The sequence below is a fragment of the Protomyctophum bolini genome (genome assembly GCF_963924005.1).
Source record: "Protomyctophum bolini genome assembly, chromosome: 17".
Taxonomy (NCBI): domain Eukaryota; kingdom Metazoa; phylum Chordata; class Actinopteri; order Myctophiformes; family Myctophidae; genus Protomyctophum; species Protomyctophum bolini.
In genome coordinates, this window is record NC_137878.1 from 40872566 (window position 1) to 40892064 (window position 19499).

The following is a 19499-nucleotide window of genomic DNA, read 5'->3' on the forward strand; positions in this document are numbered from 1 at the left end:
TAATGTAGCTATTGAGAAATAGCAGATCTACAAGCGAGTGGCGCGCTATGAGCTTGTAGGTCTGCTATTTTTTGTGGCACAAATATTTTAATATTATTTCAGAGCGAACGTTTAAACTTTGCTTCTGGGGGGGGTAATGAATACAACTGACGCATTACTAATTAACTTAATTGTCTATCGATACATTTAGACGGTGTCAAAGGTCATGCCTCACCCAGACACAGGATCCGACACGACCTCCTGACCTCAAGGTTCGATTTATCCCCTGAGCGAGCAGGCCGGCTCCATTGGGGTCGACGGTGGTAGAAACTTCTGCACTTGGCCTGAAACCGGGTTCGAAACCGGGTTCAAATCCGAATCCGTGCGGTTTTATACAGAAAAAACACAAGCACGCTTTATGTATCAAAAGGAAAGATTTATTGACCTTTTATAATTTAGGTGTTGCACATAAATAATAGGTGTCTGGACTATAGTTATTTGTTCCATTGGTCATCCAAGCAGTCCAGACATCGGCCCACCCATCCACCGGCCCACCCATCCATCCATATACAGTCCAGACATCGGCCCACCCATCCACCGGCCCACCCATCCATCCATATACAGTCCAGACATCGGCCCACCCATCCACCGGCCCACCCATCCATCCATATACAGTCCAGACAATCGGGCCACCCATCCACCGGCCCACCCATCCATCCATATACAGTCCAGACAATCGGGCCACCCATCCACCGGCCCACCCATCCATCCATATACAGTCCAGACATCGGCCCACCCATCCACCGGCCCACCCATCCATCGGCCCACCCATCCACCGGCCCACCCATCCATCCATATACAGTCCAGACATCGGCCCACCCATCCATCGGCCCACCCATCCATCCATATACAGTCCAGACAATCGGCCCACCCATCCATATAGTCCATATACAGCAGGTGCAGTAGCCATGGGAACGGTGTGTGGACACAGAATACACACAGTACTCGTTCAAGAACGCAAAGAAAATGTTCTCAGAGAGACGTCAAACACTGGACGCGACATGGTGGGGTGGGCGTCCATCCTTAGAGTATATATGAATAGAGTTCTCCTTCCGTCCAACTTGCATTAAGTTGCTCAAAAGCGCATGGGGGCGATTTCATTTCACTCCTCCTTCCGTGTAGGAACAGAGTGCATTCTGGGATGGACTGGCTGGCCTCAAACACATGGACGCGCTGTGGCCGTTGAACGAACGCGCACGAGCGTGCTGCCGTCGTGAACGTTGCACAATGATAGTCAACGGGACCAGCGCGCGTTCATGTGTTTGGGGGCCAGCGCTGCAATACCTTCATTCGGCCACTGTGTCCATTTGGCCTCAGGGTTTCCTCTATTCATATATACTCTAGGAGACTGCCAGGGGTCAGGAGGTCAGTAGGATGAGGGTCAGGAGGTCGGTAGGATGAGGGGCGTCATCATTGGGACCATGGGGAAGGGGCGGTGCGGCGTGGGTGGTCCTCAGCCCGGGACAGGTGGTCCTCAGCCCCAAAGCAAACTGGAACAAACAAACAAACAAAGGAGGTTTTAGCAGTTTATCCCATTCTGACCCGAGATCAGATTCTATAAATGTCTTCTATACATCCTGACAGTTTTCTGGAAAAAGCTATGTGGGCGTCGTCTGTGGCTCAGGAGGTAGAGCAGGTCGTCCAATGATCCCTGGGTCGGCGGTTCGAATCCCGGCTCCTCCTCCTCCTCCTGTCTACATGTGGAAGTGTCCTTGGGCAAGAAGACACTGAACCCTACGTTGCCTCCAGTGAGTCGGTCGGTGTGAGCTCAGCTCGCCACCGGTCGGTGTGTGAATGTGGGAAGTGAGGACGCTGGCGTCGACTGTTCGCCGCTTCACCTCCCAATGGATTACATGTTGTCTCAGTAAGACAGCTCTCCCCCCTATCCACAAGGAGGAGCAGTGCACCAAATCATTATGGGAATTGTAGTCCAGGAAGGTAGTGAGACCAGTGTCCATGACATCAGCGACAACAGGCTCACTGCTACAATCTAAAATATCTAAAACCACATATTACACACATAAATACCCCCAGGAAAGTGATCTAAAGCTAAAAAACGTCATTAACATGTATTCTTTTGCAAAAAGGGTGAAGTGTCCCTTTAATGAAGGGCGCGCCCACGGCCGTTTACAATAGTTCCTTGGGAGTTCCTATAGTCTGTCCAAAGAAATATAAAATATCCGCTCCGAATAATCCAACGAAAAAACACAACCGGTACCCCTTATATATATATAGTCACACAATCCCAGCAGGAAAGTCTGGAACGAGCTCACCATTAGCTCCGCCTCCGCCACATAACCACGCACGCCAGGCAACGGTTAATCCAAACTGTGACCGATTCTGCATGGCAGCAAAGCAGCTCGTCACTCCTCCTCCCGATGGCCTCGACAGGTCCTTCTTTTAGGCTGCAGTAAGTAGTGTCTAGTAGTACGTTAATACTTCTATATACTTATTGCGAACGCAGTGAGCACTTACTATGAGACCTAGCAGATCATGTCTGTCTGTCTGTCTGTGTGTCTGTCTGTCCCGCTATCCAAATATGGAGTGTGTTGCATCAGCAATCAGTCAGCTCCATATATGGGCACAAAAGGGGCCAGGTCCACTCAGCTCCATATATGGGCACAAAAGGGGCCAGGTCCACTCAGCTCCATATATGGGCACAAAAGGGGCCAGGTCCACATATACAGTAACAGCGGGACAGACACACAGACAGACAGAAATGATCTGCAGGGTCTCAGCTGCGTTCGCTTCCCGCGTTTGCGCGTCTTACTGGTGAATTAAACTGTATCTCTGGCGCCTGGAGCTCCTCTCTTTGCAGTTTTCCCCCTGTTTCCCTGTGTGCCACTCCCTCCATATGAAACCTTAGTGTGGGTGGTGCCGTCAGTCAGTCCCTGACAGCTGTCAATCACCCCTGTACAGGCTCATTACCATACTTGGTGGATAAAGTGAATAATACCAGTGATGTAAATAGGTTTTCAATGTAATGGGTCCCGGGATGCACAGGTGGTAATTCAAATGAGTCCCAAACAAATCTTATGCGTCCCAAAAACAAATCAGTGGTGCAACTCCGTGTGGGAGTTCGCGGGGTGGGGGGGAGCCACTTGGCCTTTAGTGTGGTCAGCTTTTTGAGGGCACAAGGCCAAGTGCCAGGGCATGAAGGCCATCGATTAAAACAATGATTTTAAGTCCCCTTAGCTTAAAGGTTAAGGATGATTACATTTTTTTTTTATTTAAAGGCGAACATTGGTTCAGAATAGTGGTTCTTAAATAAATAATCACTGCTTTAAATAACAAAATGTAAGTAGCTACTGTTGTAAAATATTGTAAACATATCTGTAACATGGGGTCCCAGTGCAGAGATGAAAATCATAATGAAATGGCCTATAGGACCCTGTCACCCTATAGGCTAATTCATATACATTTAATTTGGGGGTCTTGAAATTAAAATGGCTGAGGATCACTGGATTAAACTGAGTTAGTTCACAGAAAATACAATGACAGACAGCCTACATTCATTTGTATAGCCCTATGTTTCTGTTCTGCCTCGTTTGTTTTTGTTCTGATAACTTTGATATGTTCCTTGTTTTAAAATTTCTTCTATTGTTTATACTGTGCAAATTGTTCAGCACCTTCTAACTTTTTTTTTTAAATAACACCATCACATTTATTTTTACTCACTTACATAACTTTTGAATGAGGGCTTGGTTTAGAAAAGCTTATATTTTGTGCTAAAGTAATATATTGAATAACATATAAATGTAGATGTTAAGGCTAGACTGGCATAGCCTATGGCATGGGTGTCAAACTCAAGGCCCGCGGGCCAAATGTGGCCCGCCATGTCATTTAATGTGGCCCGCCTGCCTCAAGCAACAAAAAAAAAAAAAGCCAAAATATAGGCTTATAAGTAAGGCTGCATGATATATCGAACATGTACCTTCATCAGAGTGGAGAATATAAGTATAAATCAAGTTGAGCAAAGCCACTCTTCTCTGCCCCTCTCTCTAACAGACACAGTTAACGATTGCTTGTTAAGTGCCTGCCAGACAGACAATCAGATGAAATGAAGGCAGGTGTAGAGTAGAGTGTAGACTAGTGAACTGAACATGTTCTCTTTATATCAAGTACTTCATACCAGCCCCTTATGAAACTACTTCTCCCCAAATCCAAATGGATTTCATTTTCCATCCTGAATGGCAGTAACTAGCATACAATGAGAACTGAGAAGATCTCCACAAAGGTTTACTCATCAAAACTGATTATATAACTGTAACCATCAAAGCATGCACTCAACATATAATGGTTATGTGACCATGGCATGTGCATAATATAAAATCTTATACGTTTTATCTGATATTGATTAATATGGGGGGTGGGTTCAATTAATCGATTATTAATCGGCAGAGCTGTCGACTATTCAATTTGGCTGATGTTCACTTTGTGGCATCCCTACAAGTTACAACAAGTGAGTAAGTGACTATCTCTCTTCCATACTGGTGTGTGGCGTCTCTTGCGTGATATGATGAAGTAGAACGGTGCCGTGCACATTATAGGGACAAAGTCGTGTGTGTGTGTGTGTGTGTGTGTGTGTGTGAAGACCCATCTTCTCTTTCTGTCATAGTGACATTGTCCTGCATCAGATCATGTCCAAATCAGGTTCTCCAATCTCCAGTAGCCTCTTCAGTTTTTTGAAGATTTTTTGAGTGGTGCAACCACTCCCTTACGGAGGTGTGTGTGGCTGGCTGGGTCTGAGCACTGTGTGTGGCTGGCTGGTTGGCTGGGTCTGAGCACTATGGCCCTCATTTATCAATCGAGTGTAAAATCTGCCACAGATTCGAGTGCAGGTTTCGTAGTACACCCACGTCGCCACGGCATTTATAAAGTGATCGCAAACAGCTGATCCTTCCTTAATTTCGTTCTCACGTTAATAAATGTGACGGCTGAAATCTATCAGGCACGCCCTATGAAATCAAGCCTCGCCCTCGTTTTTGCGACCTGAAAACGGCAATACGTTTCCTGAAACCATGGCAACATGAAAAAATAGGTTTCTCCCGTGCCTTGCTGCGCCTCACCCCCCTCTCTCATACACACGCACAGACGCACAGCACGCACACGCAACTTGCAAGCTGCCCAACTAACTGGTGTGTTGTTAAATAAATAAAAAACAAACACCTGCATGAATTAAATAAAGTTGTAGGCCTACCCTGTCTGTTTCTCCTCTCGCTTCCCTTATTGCTGCCCGCCTCACGGTCCTCACCCCCCGCACGCCACGCACGCACGCACGCACATATCGCAATTTGCAAGCAACTTTCACTGTGTGTTGTTAGTTGTATATTAAATTATTAAAGTATTTTTAATTTAATATACAACAAGATATATTAGTGAACGAAAACCTGAACCTGAACCATAATTAAATAACAAATAGGCACACACACGAACGGTGACACGCTGCTGTTTTGCAGGTGCTCCTCCTGTCCTGTCTGTCTGTCTCTCTCTATCACTGTGGTCCGTCCGTGACCAACTGCATGCACGTTCGACAGTCTATTTAGATTGCCTCGCAGTCGCTGCAGTGGCTGCAGGACTGTCAACTGTCAATTATATTAATGTGCAGCCAAAATATATGGTAGCCTACTGGTGGTGGTGGTGGGCTGACTGGCTGGGTTAGCCTATACCTATCGCCGATGCGGTTCCCATGCACTTGCGCTGGGCTGGCACGGCACATTTGACATTCCAGTGACACGTCAGGTTTATTAAACGAGGAGGAGATTGCATATACCGTAACTCCAGAAAGACAAGTGCTGTTGGCCTGCTGTAGATACATGCATGTTGGGACTCTCCGCAGATTGCACTATAGGCTACTTTCCAACGTCATGGAAATATTCCAGCACAGACAGCCCAAATCCGCATGTATGCCGCATGGACATACATGCAGCATGAGAGAGGCTATCATGTCGTCAAGGCAGTCATAATCAACGTTTATGTAGTGATTTCTGATTTGATCATTGATGAACGAATCATAAACATATGGATGAAGGCTTGCCGCTTGCATGTGTGCTGGTATGTGTTGGCGACGCACGCCGCGCGGTCCCGTCCTCCCGAGCCCCGAAAATGATCTCGCTTTTATCTGAACTGTCAAAACTGTCAAAACCTGTCTAAGCACTTATTTAAATGGTGAATGATTAAGTCCCTTACGCCTATAGCCTGCTAGTAGGCCTACTTACTACAAATAGGCAGCTGTATGCTTGTCATTGTCACTTGGAAATAAAGGCGTGCAGTCCATTTATGCCTTTTTTTAATAAAATAAGCTAACACAATCATAAGCCGCATCACCGCATGCGCTCCAAAAAGTTGCTTGCATAACAAGGCCAGTAAATCACTGTTTGATTAAGCACAAACTAATACATTGATTGTAAACATGTTATATTGTTTTTAATTGCGCGATTTTAATTACTTGTAAAGTTGGAAATCTCTCCCTTTTTTTTTACATACACATACCGTTTTATATTAACATTTTAGGAGAGAAAACATATGTTTAGATGGCTGTGACAGCGTGTCAGCAGTTCAGACAATGCTGCTCCGCAGCTCGAAGACAGAACAAAATGCGTACGCCAGTTGAGGAGCAGACGTGGATTTTCAACGTTGTCACGTTCAATTTCAAGCTTTGGCGGAAATGGTAAATGTCAAAAATGTCGGCAATTTCGGCGTGCACCCATATTTTGGCGTACGCACGGTTGATAAATGAGGGCCTATGTGTGTGGCTTGCTGGCTGGCTGGGTCTGAGCACTATGTGTGTGGCTGGCTGGCTCTGAGCACTATGTATGTGGCTTGCTGGCTGGCTGGGTCTGAGCACTGTGTGTGGCTGGCTGGCTGGCTGGCTGGGTCTGAGCACTATGTGTGTGGCTTGCTGGCTGGCTGGGTCTGAGCACTATGTGTGTGGCTTGCTGGCTGGCTGGCTGGGTCTGAGCATAGATAGATAGATAGATAGATAGATAGATAGATAGATAGATAGATATTATAGCAGTGACTGACTGAAGGGCCTCCCACACCGTCTGCGAACGCCGCGCGTCAAAACAGCCGCCTCCATCATTTTCAATGAACCTATCGCACACCGGCGGCGTCCGACGTGCGCTGATGCGCCGCGTCGGACGGAGCCGGTGTGTGTTGGGCTTGAGACATCGAGCGTGCGTCCGCAACTGGTTGTGGCCCCCAGCAAGTGACCTTTTGACCAATGCGGCCCTCGCCCCAAATGAGTTTGACACCCCTGGCCTATGGCATGGTGGGGCTGCAGGACTGAGGACTCTGGAGATAAGTCAAGTGTAAAAAGCATTTTGTACAATTGTGTGCTTATGAACATTTACCACGTTATGTCCGCATTGATACAGAAATGACTGATTATTAAGCGAGCGACGCGTGGTGTAGAGTGAGCACGCTCTGGTGCTTGGCTACTAGCATTTGGCTAGCGATATTAGCCGTGGCCAGCGTTGGCCACGGCTAATACGGACAATTTACTCTGTCAACTAACGTAGCAGACGATAGCGTGGTAAATGGTGGAGGAGTCCTGCAGTCTATGCTGATGCGTGGTGTTGTTTTGTGAGTTTATATCCATGAAGACGAGTCACGTTGGTCTTAACACGCGGGCTCTGTGTGATAATAATCCTGAATCACCGCGCCAGACGGGCGGCCGGGCCGAGTGTCAGTGAGTGAGAGCTGTCAGTGCGTGCATGCGTGCATGGAGCGGAGGAGGAGGCAAAATAATCAAACCATGGCAACACAACTACAATACAGACAATACAAGTCTGAGCGAGACGTTTTGGAAGGTTACCGTAATGACTGGAAAATTGTGCAGAGGAAAAACGGTAAAATGAACTGCTGTGGGCCGCACCGGTCAGAATACAGTAGTGCATCCCATGGACGCCCAGGTTGATGGTGTAATGCGTCCCAAAACTATAAAGTGCGTTTTGGGACGCAAAACGCACCCTAGTTACATCACTGTAATACTATCTAAGAAATCAGCATCACATTTCTCTTCATAAACAATAACGTTATGGAAAATAAAGCAGAAAAACATAGAAATGTGCTTCGTCACAGTTTAACATGGCTATTTTTGATAATGTTGGAAAAGATAAATAATTCCGAACTATATATATATGATTTACCAAAATAGGGAAACTGGCACAATAATTGTATTGATTGAATTGAAATAGTTATTTATTTATTATATCATAATATCTCCGCGTGCCTAGTGGAGATATTAGGATACATGAGGCCATGGTGTACAGTAACAGTACATGGGTCATTTTTTCCCCCCTGCCTAGAAGATGATTTATTAAATTCTATTTTTATTACAGAACTCACTGATGATTTGATAAGGTTTATTTACATACACACCTCAGGACGGTGGGTTCAGGCATGCCAGGATCCGCTCCTCGTTTGAAACCTGGAAAACCACAAAATAGAACAAAATGGGAACAATGAAGGAAAAGGTGGAAAAGGTCAAAAAGTTTCTTCATTTTTTTTTTATCCCACCAGAGTGGCTTTCCAGCATTATTTGACCCATTTAGACCGGACGGCGGACGCTGATTCAAAAAAAGAAAATAATTCTGACAGTTTTCTTGAAAAACCCTGTTTCTCTGTCAGTGGTTCTCAAGCCATTTCATATGAAGGACCCCCCAAGATTATAATTATGTAATTGGCCGCCGACCCCCCCGTCCCCCCATCTGAAAATACGTTGTTAAAGGGACCCCTCCTCCCGGACCCAGAAGCAAAGATTTGAGTTAAAAACGTTCGCTCTGAAATAATATATATTCAAACATTTCAATTTGCGCCACATTTTCACGGGTTTTTTTTCTCCAAAAACAGCAGACCTACAAGCTCGTAGCGCGTAGCTTGTAGAACTGCTATATTTCCAATAGCTAAAAAGTATACCATAATTCTTAAAACACCAAAAAAAGGCTCAACGTACCAACTGTATGACTGTATCAGACACAAGACAATGCTGCAGCACATCTCTGGTAAAACCAGCTCGTCCAAAAATATCTCCGTTTTTTAAACGGAACAATCAATAACGCTACACTCTTCCTAATCCTCCCACGGACGGAAAGGCAAAAGAGAATCCCGGAATCTAAAGTACAAGTTTCAGTCTTGCGTGGTCCACACACACACACACACACACACACACACACACACACACACACGCAGCTGGGAAAAATTCCCACTAACTAACGTGATGTCATAGCCGCGTGCTAAACTGGATGTCTTGCTTCGGCTGATCCGTTTTCCTGGTGTGGGATGATTGTCATTTATCATCATTTATTTAACCCATTCTAGGCGGGAACCCCTTTTGGTGTTAGCATCATGTTATGCTTTAGCTATTGAAAAACAGCAGATCTACAAGCTCATAGCGCGCCACCGAGTGGCGCGCTACGAGCTTGTAGGTTCTGCTATTTTTGAAAAGTCGAAGAACGACTGACATAGAAACATAGCTTTTTCAGTAAACTGTCAGGATGTAGAAGAACATTTTTAGAATCTGATCTCAGGTCAGAATGGTAAACTGTCAGGATGTAGAAGAACATTTTTAGAATCTGATCTCAGGTCAGAATGGGTTAAAGTAAACAGTGTTTTGCATCATGAATGATACAGATGTGTGGAATGTGGTCCTCCCAGAGGAGGAGGCTATGTGAGGTGATGTGATGTAAGCAGGTTTCCCAGAAGAAGGGCAAAAGTCTCAGAATAGATTATTAATATTAGTAAATGTGAACCGGATTCTCAAATTAAGAAGTGGTTAACCCATAATTCTGGGGCGGGAACCCCTTTTTTGGCGTTTTAAGCATTAATGATATATACTTTAGATATTGAAAACTAGCAGATCTACAAGCTCGTAGATAGCAGATCTACACGCTACAAGATCTATACAAGCTGCTATTTTTTTTTTGAAGAATCTTGAAAATGCGGCACAAATTCTTTGAATACATATTCTTTCAGAGCGAACGTTTTTTTTTTTAACTCAAAATGTTGTTTCTGGGGGGGTCCCTGGGGGGTCCCTGGGGGGGTCCCTGGAACAACATATTTTCAGATGGGAATTACAGATAATTCTGGGGGTCCTTTACATGGACAAGGCTGAGAACCACTGACAGTGACAGACACAGACATGGGGGGTTTTCAGAAAACTGTCTGGATTTAGAAGACATTTGACAAAATAATAATGTCAGTTGAGTTTTCTGAAAAGCCTAGTTTCTGTATCAGTGGGTGCTCAATATTTCATGTCAAGGATCCCCAAAAAAGTAATATGCCTCTACCTACAAGATCATAGCGATGAGCTTGTAGATCTGCTATTTTTCAATAGCTAAAGTAAAGAATATAATAATGCTTTATTAAAACACCAAAAGGGGTTCCCGCCACAAAATGGGTTAAATAAAGGCTAAGAAAAGAGAAGGAAAAAGCCTTGCTCAATCCATGCATTAGTCAGTACTTTTCTCCTAAATGTAAATATCTGACCCGCCCCCACTAGTGAAATGAACAAGTTGGGCTGATTTCAGAATTACTAGAAAACGTCATACTGCCTCATACAACTTGCACGGGGCAGCGGTGGCCGAACGGTTTGCGGAGCGGTCTTGATATCGAAAAAGTCGCTATAGTTCTTATCCCCGGACCGGCACGTTAAAATTACCACCACTGAAGTGCCCTTGAGCAAGGCATTGCACCTCTACCATGAAATTTTCTATGAGCAGGGCCTGGCTGTAAACAAGTTCTTGAGCTTAGTCCAGTTACCCTGCAGGGTAAACATAGTACCTTTCCTTTCCTTAGTCCAGTTACCCTGGGTAAACATAGTACCTTTCCTTTCCTTAGTCCAGTTACCCTGGGTAAACATGGTACCTTTCCTTTCCTTAGTCCAGTTACCCTGGGTAAACATGGTACCTTTCTTTTCCTTAGTCCAGTTACCCTGCAGGGTAAACATAGTACCTTTCCTTTCCTTAGTCCAGTTACCCTGGGTAAACATGGTACCTTTCCTTTCCTTAGTCCAGTTACCCTGGGTAAACATGGTACCTTTCCTTTCCTTAGTCCAGTTACCCTGGGTAAACATGGTACCTTTCCTTTCCTTAGTCCAGTTACCCTGGGTAAACATAGTACCTTTCCTCTCCTTAGTCCAGTTACCCTGGGTAAACATAGTACCTTTCCTTTCCTTAGTCCAGTTACCCTGGGTAAACATAGTACCTTTCCTTTCCTTAGTCCAGTTACCCTGGGTAAACATAGTACCTTTCCTTTCCTTAGTCCAGTTACCCTGGGTAAACATATTACCTTTCCTTTCCTTAGTCCAGTTACCCTGCAGGGTAAACATAGTACCTTTCCTTTCCTTAGTCCAGTTACCCTGGGTAAACATAGTACCTTTCCTTTCCTTAGTCCAGTTACCCTGGGTAAACATAGTACCTTTCCTTTCCTTAGTCCAGTTACCCTGGGTAAACATAGTACCTTACAGGCGGTAAGGGATAGATGAATATCTTGCAGTAAATAACATTGCATAACGCCCTAGCACACTAAACAGTAGTGGCAACATCACTATTATGAAATACCATCATGTGACGTGATGAGAATGACATGGTCATGGTCTCGCCGATACCAGCCGTTTAAGGAAGTTTAGACAACTGGTATCGATATACAACTGTTACGTCAGCTACTGGTATCCATACGACCGCATCGATACCAGTAATGCGTACTACGCAGGACGCACACACACGCTTCCTTCCTTTTTGCTGTGTTTCTCTACAGCCTGCCACGTCATTACAGGGAATCCATCTTACAGGGAAGTCACGTTGCGTGTTGCATGTGGACAGTGTTGCACCGTCACGCTCTGTGACCAAGGTGTCGTATGATGTCACAGAGCATGACCGTGCAAGAATAATGAAGTGCATTTTTATAGCGCGTTTCCTCAAAGCGCTTTACAACGGTTCATTCATTCATACATTGTGAGGTGAAGGTTCATTCATTCATACATTGGGAGGTGAAGGTTCATTCATTCATACGTTGGGAGGTGAAGGTTCATTCATTCATACGTTGGGAGGTGAAGGTTCATTCATTCATACGTTGGGAGGTGAAGGTTCATTAATTCATACATTGGGAGGTGAAGGTTCATTCATTCATACATTGGGAGGTGAAGGTTCATTCATTCATACATTGGGAGGTGAAGGTTCATTCATTCATACGTTGGGAGGTGAAGGTTCATTCATTCATACATTGGGAGGTGAAGGTTCATTCATTCATACGTTGGGAGGTGAAGGTTCATTCATTCATACGTTGGGAGGTGAAGGTTCATTAATTCATACATTGGGAGGTGAAGGTTCATTCATTCATTATAAACAAATCACAAATGTTTATAAACAAATATCATTTTTATATAAACAAATATCAAAATGTTTATAAACAAACCACAAATGTTTATAAACAAATATCAAAATGTTTATAAATCCACGTGTGGATGTAGATCAGCCCCCTCAAGGAACCATGAGGGTCCCTGGATCACACCTTTGAGAGCCACTGCTTTAAATAAATACATAACTAATATAGAGCATATTTGATCACATTTAGGAGCCAAACTTTTTTGACAAATGAATTTAATTCAAACGCGCACGACACATGCACATCCACGACATGCATGCACACGTGCATGCGCACATGCACATGTGTCCTCTTTTTGGTCATTCAGAATATGGTATGCCTAGTTACTATACTGTAGGGATGATGCTAAGCTAACCAGGCTAACAGAACAGAGGTGCCGACCCACTGTAGGGATGATGCTAAGCTAAGCAGGCTAACAGAACAGAGGTGCTACTACTGACCCAGGTACAGCACGGTCGGGATGAAGCCCCATCGGATGACGAACTGCCCGCACTGGAACACCGTCTGCAGCCTCTGCTTGGTCTCCTTGCTGAGTTTAGCCATGCTGACGTATTATTAATATTAATAACAATAACACAACTCAACCACAGCAGCACATTAATGAAGGACGCGAGAGAGAAGAGGAAGCGACGTGACGTCAGGGGATATATATTATGGTAAAACTCCACGTTTAATTGTAGAGCGCCACCTATAGAGCCAGGGCCAAACCATGCAGGACATAAACAACAGCAGTTGTGATGTAGTTACTGTAGGAATGTATGCCGTTATAATTGCACACACAAACACAATACATTATTATTGAATGCTACAGGATGTTACCGTTTCTCTCACACTACACCACACACACACACACACACACACACACACACACACACGTCGAGTGACTTGAATCCCAAGTCTCCCCAGTAGCCTACAATGTGATTTTTGTTAAAATAAGTGCTATAAATACCATTCTTTTCTCGTGCGTCTCCCTGTCTCACCAGCTCTTTTTACCATTAAAAAAGGTCAGGATACCAATTAAAGTTGTCCAAACTAGAGAGAGACAGGATACATAATTATTCCTACAGGATACAAGATAAACGAGACGTGAAACAAGACAATTACATTTTAACTGATTTGGTGCCCTCTCCTGGTTATAATTAGAATTGCAGTTCTAGGGAATGCCATGTTGAGGAATGAGGACCATCTCAGTGGATCCCACAGTGGTCCTTTTGACGGAAAAAGGTCCCAAAGTGGTCCTTTGACATGAAAAAGAGTGGGAACCATGCACTGCCCTAGAACCACAATTAGCCAACTTGGTAATGTAATTGTGACCTTTCTTTTTATAATGTAAAAGCTTAATGTTTATTTGTGATAGGATGGATAGAAAAACAGATTATCCTGGTGCACTTAATGGGCCTGATTCATTAAAAAGAAATACGCCACCGTTACACTGTGGTGGAAACAGATATCGTATTTATCCGTCCGATCAAGCTACGTTGAGATGACGTGTTATTCAGAGAGCGGTGTGTACCACAGGTGCGCTGGCGTATCGCAGGTGTATGTCATACTGAATGCAGTGGGTGCAAAGTGATCGGAAAAGCACCCGACAACCTCATTTGCATGGATCCACGCCCCATATCGCACCATAAAAGGCTTCAAGCATGACTCAGCAGACAGCAGTTTGGTCTGTCAAAAAAAGAAAAAAGGCTTTGCAGCCGCAGACTATGCGGCTTCACAGCCGCGGTCAATGCATGAATATAGCCCGCACTCTATTAAAATGTCCACAACGGTGCGTGCTCCGCTGCTGAAGCAATATCATTATAATTTATTTAATTAAGTTCGGGACCAAGGCGGGTGCTGCACTCACACCTTTGCAGTCAGAGGTAAAATATAGGCTATCCGATATTTAAAATATCGGATATATGTCAATGCAAAAGTCGTCTTTTGAGAGAGAGAGAGAGAGAGAGAGAGAGAGAGAGAGGGGAGAGAGGGAGGGGGGCATGGCTTGCGCGATAAAGAACAGTACAAGCATATACATTCATAAGTGAATAATTGGGATCCTCTTGTCTGAAGAATTTAAGAAATTATAATCCAGTGAGTTTATCCAGTGAGTTAAACTATTCTGTGTGTGGCATCCATGCATGTGATCAATATCAATACATGATATTAATTTGTACTGTTCACCACACGACCAAATGCTATAAACTCGGCAATGATAAGCCCTTATAGGCTACTGATGAATGCACCTGAGGGTTATAAAAAAAGAAACAACACTCGCCTGCAGAAGTAAAATAGATATCCGATGTATCAGATGTAAATTAATTTCATGATGTCGTCATATTAAAATGATTCGCGGGACACGGCAAACTCATGATGAGATCAATGTAGTAGCCTACAGCATACAGCCTACACAGCTACAACGTTGCCCATATTATAATTAATTAAGGTGAGCTGGCTTAAAACTGACTGGCCAAATTGCACGCTGTGGATTTATAGCCCTCGTCGTGACTGCTGTCTGTCCGTCAGACCGGCATGTCTGTCAGTCTGTGAACCATAGAATGCCATAGATAGACCATATAACAGTCGGGCCAGGCCGTGTTCTGTCCTTGCCGGGCTCACCGCGCCGTTAATTTTCCAATGTAAATTTCACCCAGATTGGACTCGGTTCAGCGGCCGCATGCTGCTGTCCGCCCCCCCCCCCCCCCCCCCCCCCCCCCCCCCCCCCCACACACACACACACACACACACACACACACACCGACAGTCAGAGAACTGACTCACTAAACAACACTAACACACACTAAACAACGTTGGATTCGTACAGTGCAGAATGCAGATAAGTGTAGGCCTATGTTCTTATTATAATTGTGAGTTTGTTTTTTAACATGCAGCGCGAGTCCACGGGAGCCGATCTACAAGCTCACAACGCACTGCGAGTAGCCTAGAGAAGGCTGTCAAGTGAGCAGCGCAATCGCGCATGCTATAGAAATATCCTAATAAATAAATAAAAAGGTGTCGCTTGCAGGGGCAGTTTCCTTATGGGACTTGCCTCTAGAATGCATGCATAGGCATACAAGTGCACTCGGCTTTTATATATCATTTTTTTATGTGCTGAACAATGTGGGGGTCGGGACACATGCCTACATATTTTATCTGCGATTTGGGAACTATTTATTGATCCAGCATGAAGACTAAAGCCTTCTGAATATATCCGTAAATTCGTCCGCCACCTAAAGAGGTCCCGTGGGATTTTACGGAGTTTCCGACCAACCTACGTGAGCGTCAAGTTCACGGCCATTTCCATGAATTCCAAATTAATGTGGGAAATCCACGTAAATGCCTTTCCGCTAGCTTCACGTCATGTTATCACCGTAAACGCCGTTGTGAATCAGGCCCAATGTGTCTCTCTCACACTCACACACACACACACACACACACACACACACACACACACACACACGACCAGCAGACGAGCGAAATATATAAACACTTTATTCCCAGATGCTCGAAGCGATGAGTTAAACCCATCCATCGCCATGACAAAATAAAAAGGCCCAAAAATAAACCAAACTTTAGTACAACAACAACAACAACAACAACAGTAGTATGATGTACGAGGAGGAGAGCAGATCTGTAAACCCCACGTCGCCACAGACACACAAAGATGATTATCGTCCCACCAAAACTATGAACACCCGATAAAAACAGCTTTAGAAGTAGAACATGTATAGAAATAATTACAGAATACCGTCCGGTACACACCCTTCTTCCTCAACAGTATATATGTATATTTTTGTCAGGGTTTGCGCTGCAGAGGAACCGTTGTGTTGTGGAACTATACAGGACACCAAAACGGATCAGACGCGAGACGCGTCTTATCCCATTTTTGAGGGGCGGGAACCTCTTTTGGGTGTTTGGCATTATGTTATGCTTTAGCTATTGAAAAAACAGCAGATCTACAAGCTCGTAGCGCGCGCACTACGAGCTTGTAGGTCTGCTATTTTTTTGAAAAATCGAAGAACGACTGACATATAGAAACATAGCTTTTTCAGAAAACTGTCAGGATGTAGAAGACATTTTTTTTTATTTAGAATCTGATCTCAGGTCAAAGTGGGCTATGAATTCATTTGTTTTCTCTCCCAGTATAAGGAGTCAGGTGTTGTTCTGATCTCCCACTAGACGGGCTTGGGACAACGGAACCAAACAATGGAAGGACGTGGAGCATTGAACAAGTTTTAAAATACCAAAAAAAACACATCATCATCACCACCACAGTTTACTAACACCTAAAGGGAGTGGAGTTGTCGGTTCCGATATACCATCGGTGGCATCGGAGAAAAAAGAAAGCTGCCAATATCCAAGATATCTGCCGCCTGGCTGAAGGGCTCTGGTCAAAGTCGGTATGGGCGAGTTTAAGTGTGCCAGTCAGTCGATAGATCGGTGCCGATCCGATACCACGTCATTCGTCGCGTGATGATATTAATTCATTTCCGGCCGACCGGGTCATATCTTTGAACGCTTCAGTTGATGTTTTTGCGTGACGTTTAATGCTCTTAAAAGGTCGCCACACACACCGAGCGCGGATTCGGATCTTTAAGCGGCGTTTCTCCCATCGGGTTTTCCGGAAAAAAAAAAAAAAAAAAAAAACGCGTCCGGTGTGCAACCCACCTTTACGTTATCATTTTACGAGTAGGTGCACTTAAAACGAAATGATACACAGTATAACATAATAACTTAAAAAAACGAAACAATAGCATTCTGATGCATGTCCTAGATCAGGGGTTCTTTCTTGAGGGTGTACAAATGGACCAGTAATTAAGGGTCCATTTGGTTTCATTCTGTACACCATCAGAGTTACAAGCCTGTGCCAATTAATTAAGGGTCCATTTGGACGGTTATCGGAACATCTCTGGAACGGAGCATGGTCTTTTGAATCGAGAGTCGAGAGACGGCCCGATTTAAAAACACTTCTCCACTTCATTACAGATCTAAAAAAAAAAGGATAAAGGCCATGAAGCATCAGTCTTTGGCTATACAGCTTCGGTCTCCCATGCCAGCCTACAGGTGGGTTGGAGGGGCAGGGGGCTGGCATCCCCTTAAGAGGGCACTTTTGCGAAAACGGCTGATCTACAAGCTCTCAACGCGTCGCAGGGTCTATTTTCGGAGGCGCAAACCCAGCACATATCTACTGGAGACGTGGTGTTGGTTCAAACCCAGCACATATCTACTGGAGACGTGGTGTTGGTTCAAACCCAGCACATATCTACTGGAGACGTGGTGTTGGTTCAAACCCAGCACATATCTACTGGAGACGTGGTGTTGGTTCAAACCCAGCACATATCTACTGGAGACGTGGTGTTGGTTCAAACCCAGCACATATCTACTGGAGACGTGGTGTTGGTTCAAACCCAGCACATATCTACTGGAGATGTGGTGTTGGTTCAAACCCAGCACATATCTACTGGAGACGTGGTGTTTGTTCAAACCCAGCACATATCTACTAGAGACGTGGTGTTGGTTCAAACCCAGCACATATCTACTGGAGACGTGGTGTTGGTTCAAACCCAGCACATATCTACTGGAGACGTGGTGTTTGTTCAAACCCAGCACATATCTACTGGAGACGTGGTGTTGGTTCAAACCCAGCACATATCTACTGGAGACGTGGTGTTGGTTCAAACCCAGCACATATCTACTGGAGACGTGGTGTTGGTTCAAACCCAGCACATATCTACTGGAGACGTGGTGTTTGTTCAAACCCAGCACATATCTACTGGAGACGTGGTGTTGGTTCAAACCCAGCACATATCTACTGGAGACGTGGTGTTTGTTCAAACCCAGCACATATCTACTGAGACGTGGTGTTGGTTCAAACCCAGCACATATCTACTGGAGACGTGGTGTTGGTTCAAACCCAGCACATATCTACTGGAGACGTGGTGTTGGTTCAAACCCAGCACATATCTACTGGAGACGTGGTGTTTGTTCAAACCCAGCACATATCTACTGGAGACGTGGTGTTGGTTCAAACCCAGCACATATCTACTGGAGACGTGGTGTTGGTTCAAACCCAGCACATATCTACTGGAGACGTGGTGTTGGTTCAAACCCAGCACATATCTACTGGAGACGTGGTGTTGGTTCAAACCCAGCACATATCTACTGGAGACGTGGTGTTGGTTCAAACCCAGCACATATCTACGGGGACGTGGTGTTGGTTCAAACCCAGCACATATCTACTGGAGACCGTGGTGTTGGTTCAAACCCAGCACATATCTACTGAGACGTGGTGTTGGTTCAAACCCAGCACATATCTACTGGAGACGTGGTGTTGGTTCAAACCCAGCACATATCTACTGGAGACGTGGTGTTTGTTCAAACCCAGCACATATCTACTGGAGACGTGGTGTTGGTTCAAACCCAGCACATATCTACTGGAGACGTGGTGTTTGTTCAAACCCAGCACATATCTACTGGAGACGTGGTGTTGGTTCAAACCCAGCACATATCTACTGGAGACGTGGTGTTTGTTCAAACCCAGCACATATCTACTGGGGACGTGGTGTTGGTTCAAACCCAGCACATATCTACTGGAGACGTGGTGTTGGTTCAAACCCAGCACATATCTACTGGAGACGTGGTGTTGGTTCAAACCCAGCACATATCTACTGGAGACGTGGTGTTGGTTCAAACCCAGCACATATCTACTGGAGACGTGGTGTTGGTTCAAACCCAGCACATATCTACTGGAGACGTGGTGTTGGTTCAAACCCAGCACATATCTACTGGGGACGTGGTGTTGGTTCAAACCCAGCACATATCTACTGGAGACGTGGTGTTGGTTCAAACCCAGCACATATCTACTGGAGACGTGGTGTTGGTTCAAACCCAGCACATATCTACTGGAGACGTGGTGTTGGTTCAAACCCAGCACATATCTACTGGAGACGTGGTGTTGGTTCAAACCCAGCACATATCTACTGGAGACGTGGTGTTGGTTCAAACCCAGCACATATCGACTGGAGACGTGGTGTTGGTTCAAACCCAGCACATATCTACTGGAGACGTGGTGTTGGTTCAAACCCAGCACA

General features: G+C 44.9%; 1 protein-coding gene across 1 annotated transcript; it reads right to left on the reverse strand.

The window, feature by feature from the left end:
* Nucleotides 1-835: 835 nt before the first annotated feature.
* Nucleotides 836-13036, reverse strand: tomm7 (translocase of outer mitochondrial membrane 7 homolog (yeast)). The gene is made up of 3 exons (XM_080787714.1): nucleotides 12867-13036; nucleotides 8425-8473; nucleotides 836-1529 (listed from the first exon to the last, which is right to left on the reverse strand). Exons 1-3 carry the CDS (start codon nucleotides 12967-12969, stop codon nucleotides 1514-1516), a joined length of 168 nt encoding a protein of 55 aa, XP_080643840.1. The 5' UTR covers nucleotides 12970-13036; the 3' UTR covers nucleotides 836-1513.
* Nucleotides 13037-19499: the final 6463 nt, after the last annotated feature.

Bases quoted from the DNA above. Each gene is read 5' to 3' on its own strand.
- tomm7 (XM_080787714.1), bottom strand. From the start codon at position 12,969: ATGGCTAAACTCAGCAAGGAGACCAAGCAGAGGCTGCAGACGGTGTTC. The intron at 8,474-12,866 runs GTCAGTAGTAGC...GTGGTTTTCCAG, and splicing joins CCCGACCGTGCTGTACCTGG to GTTTCAAACGAGGAGCGGAT.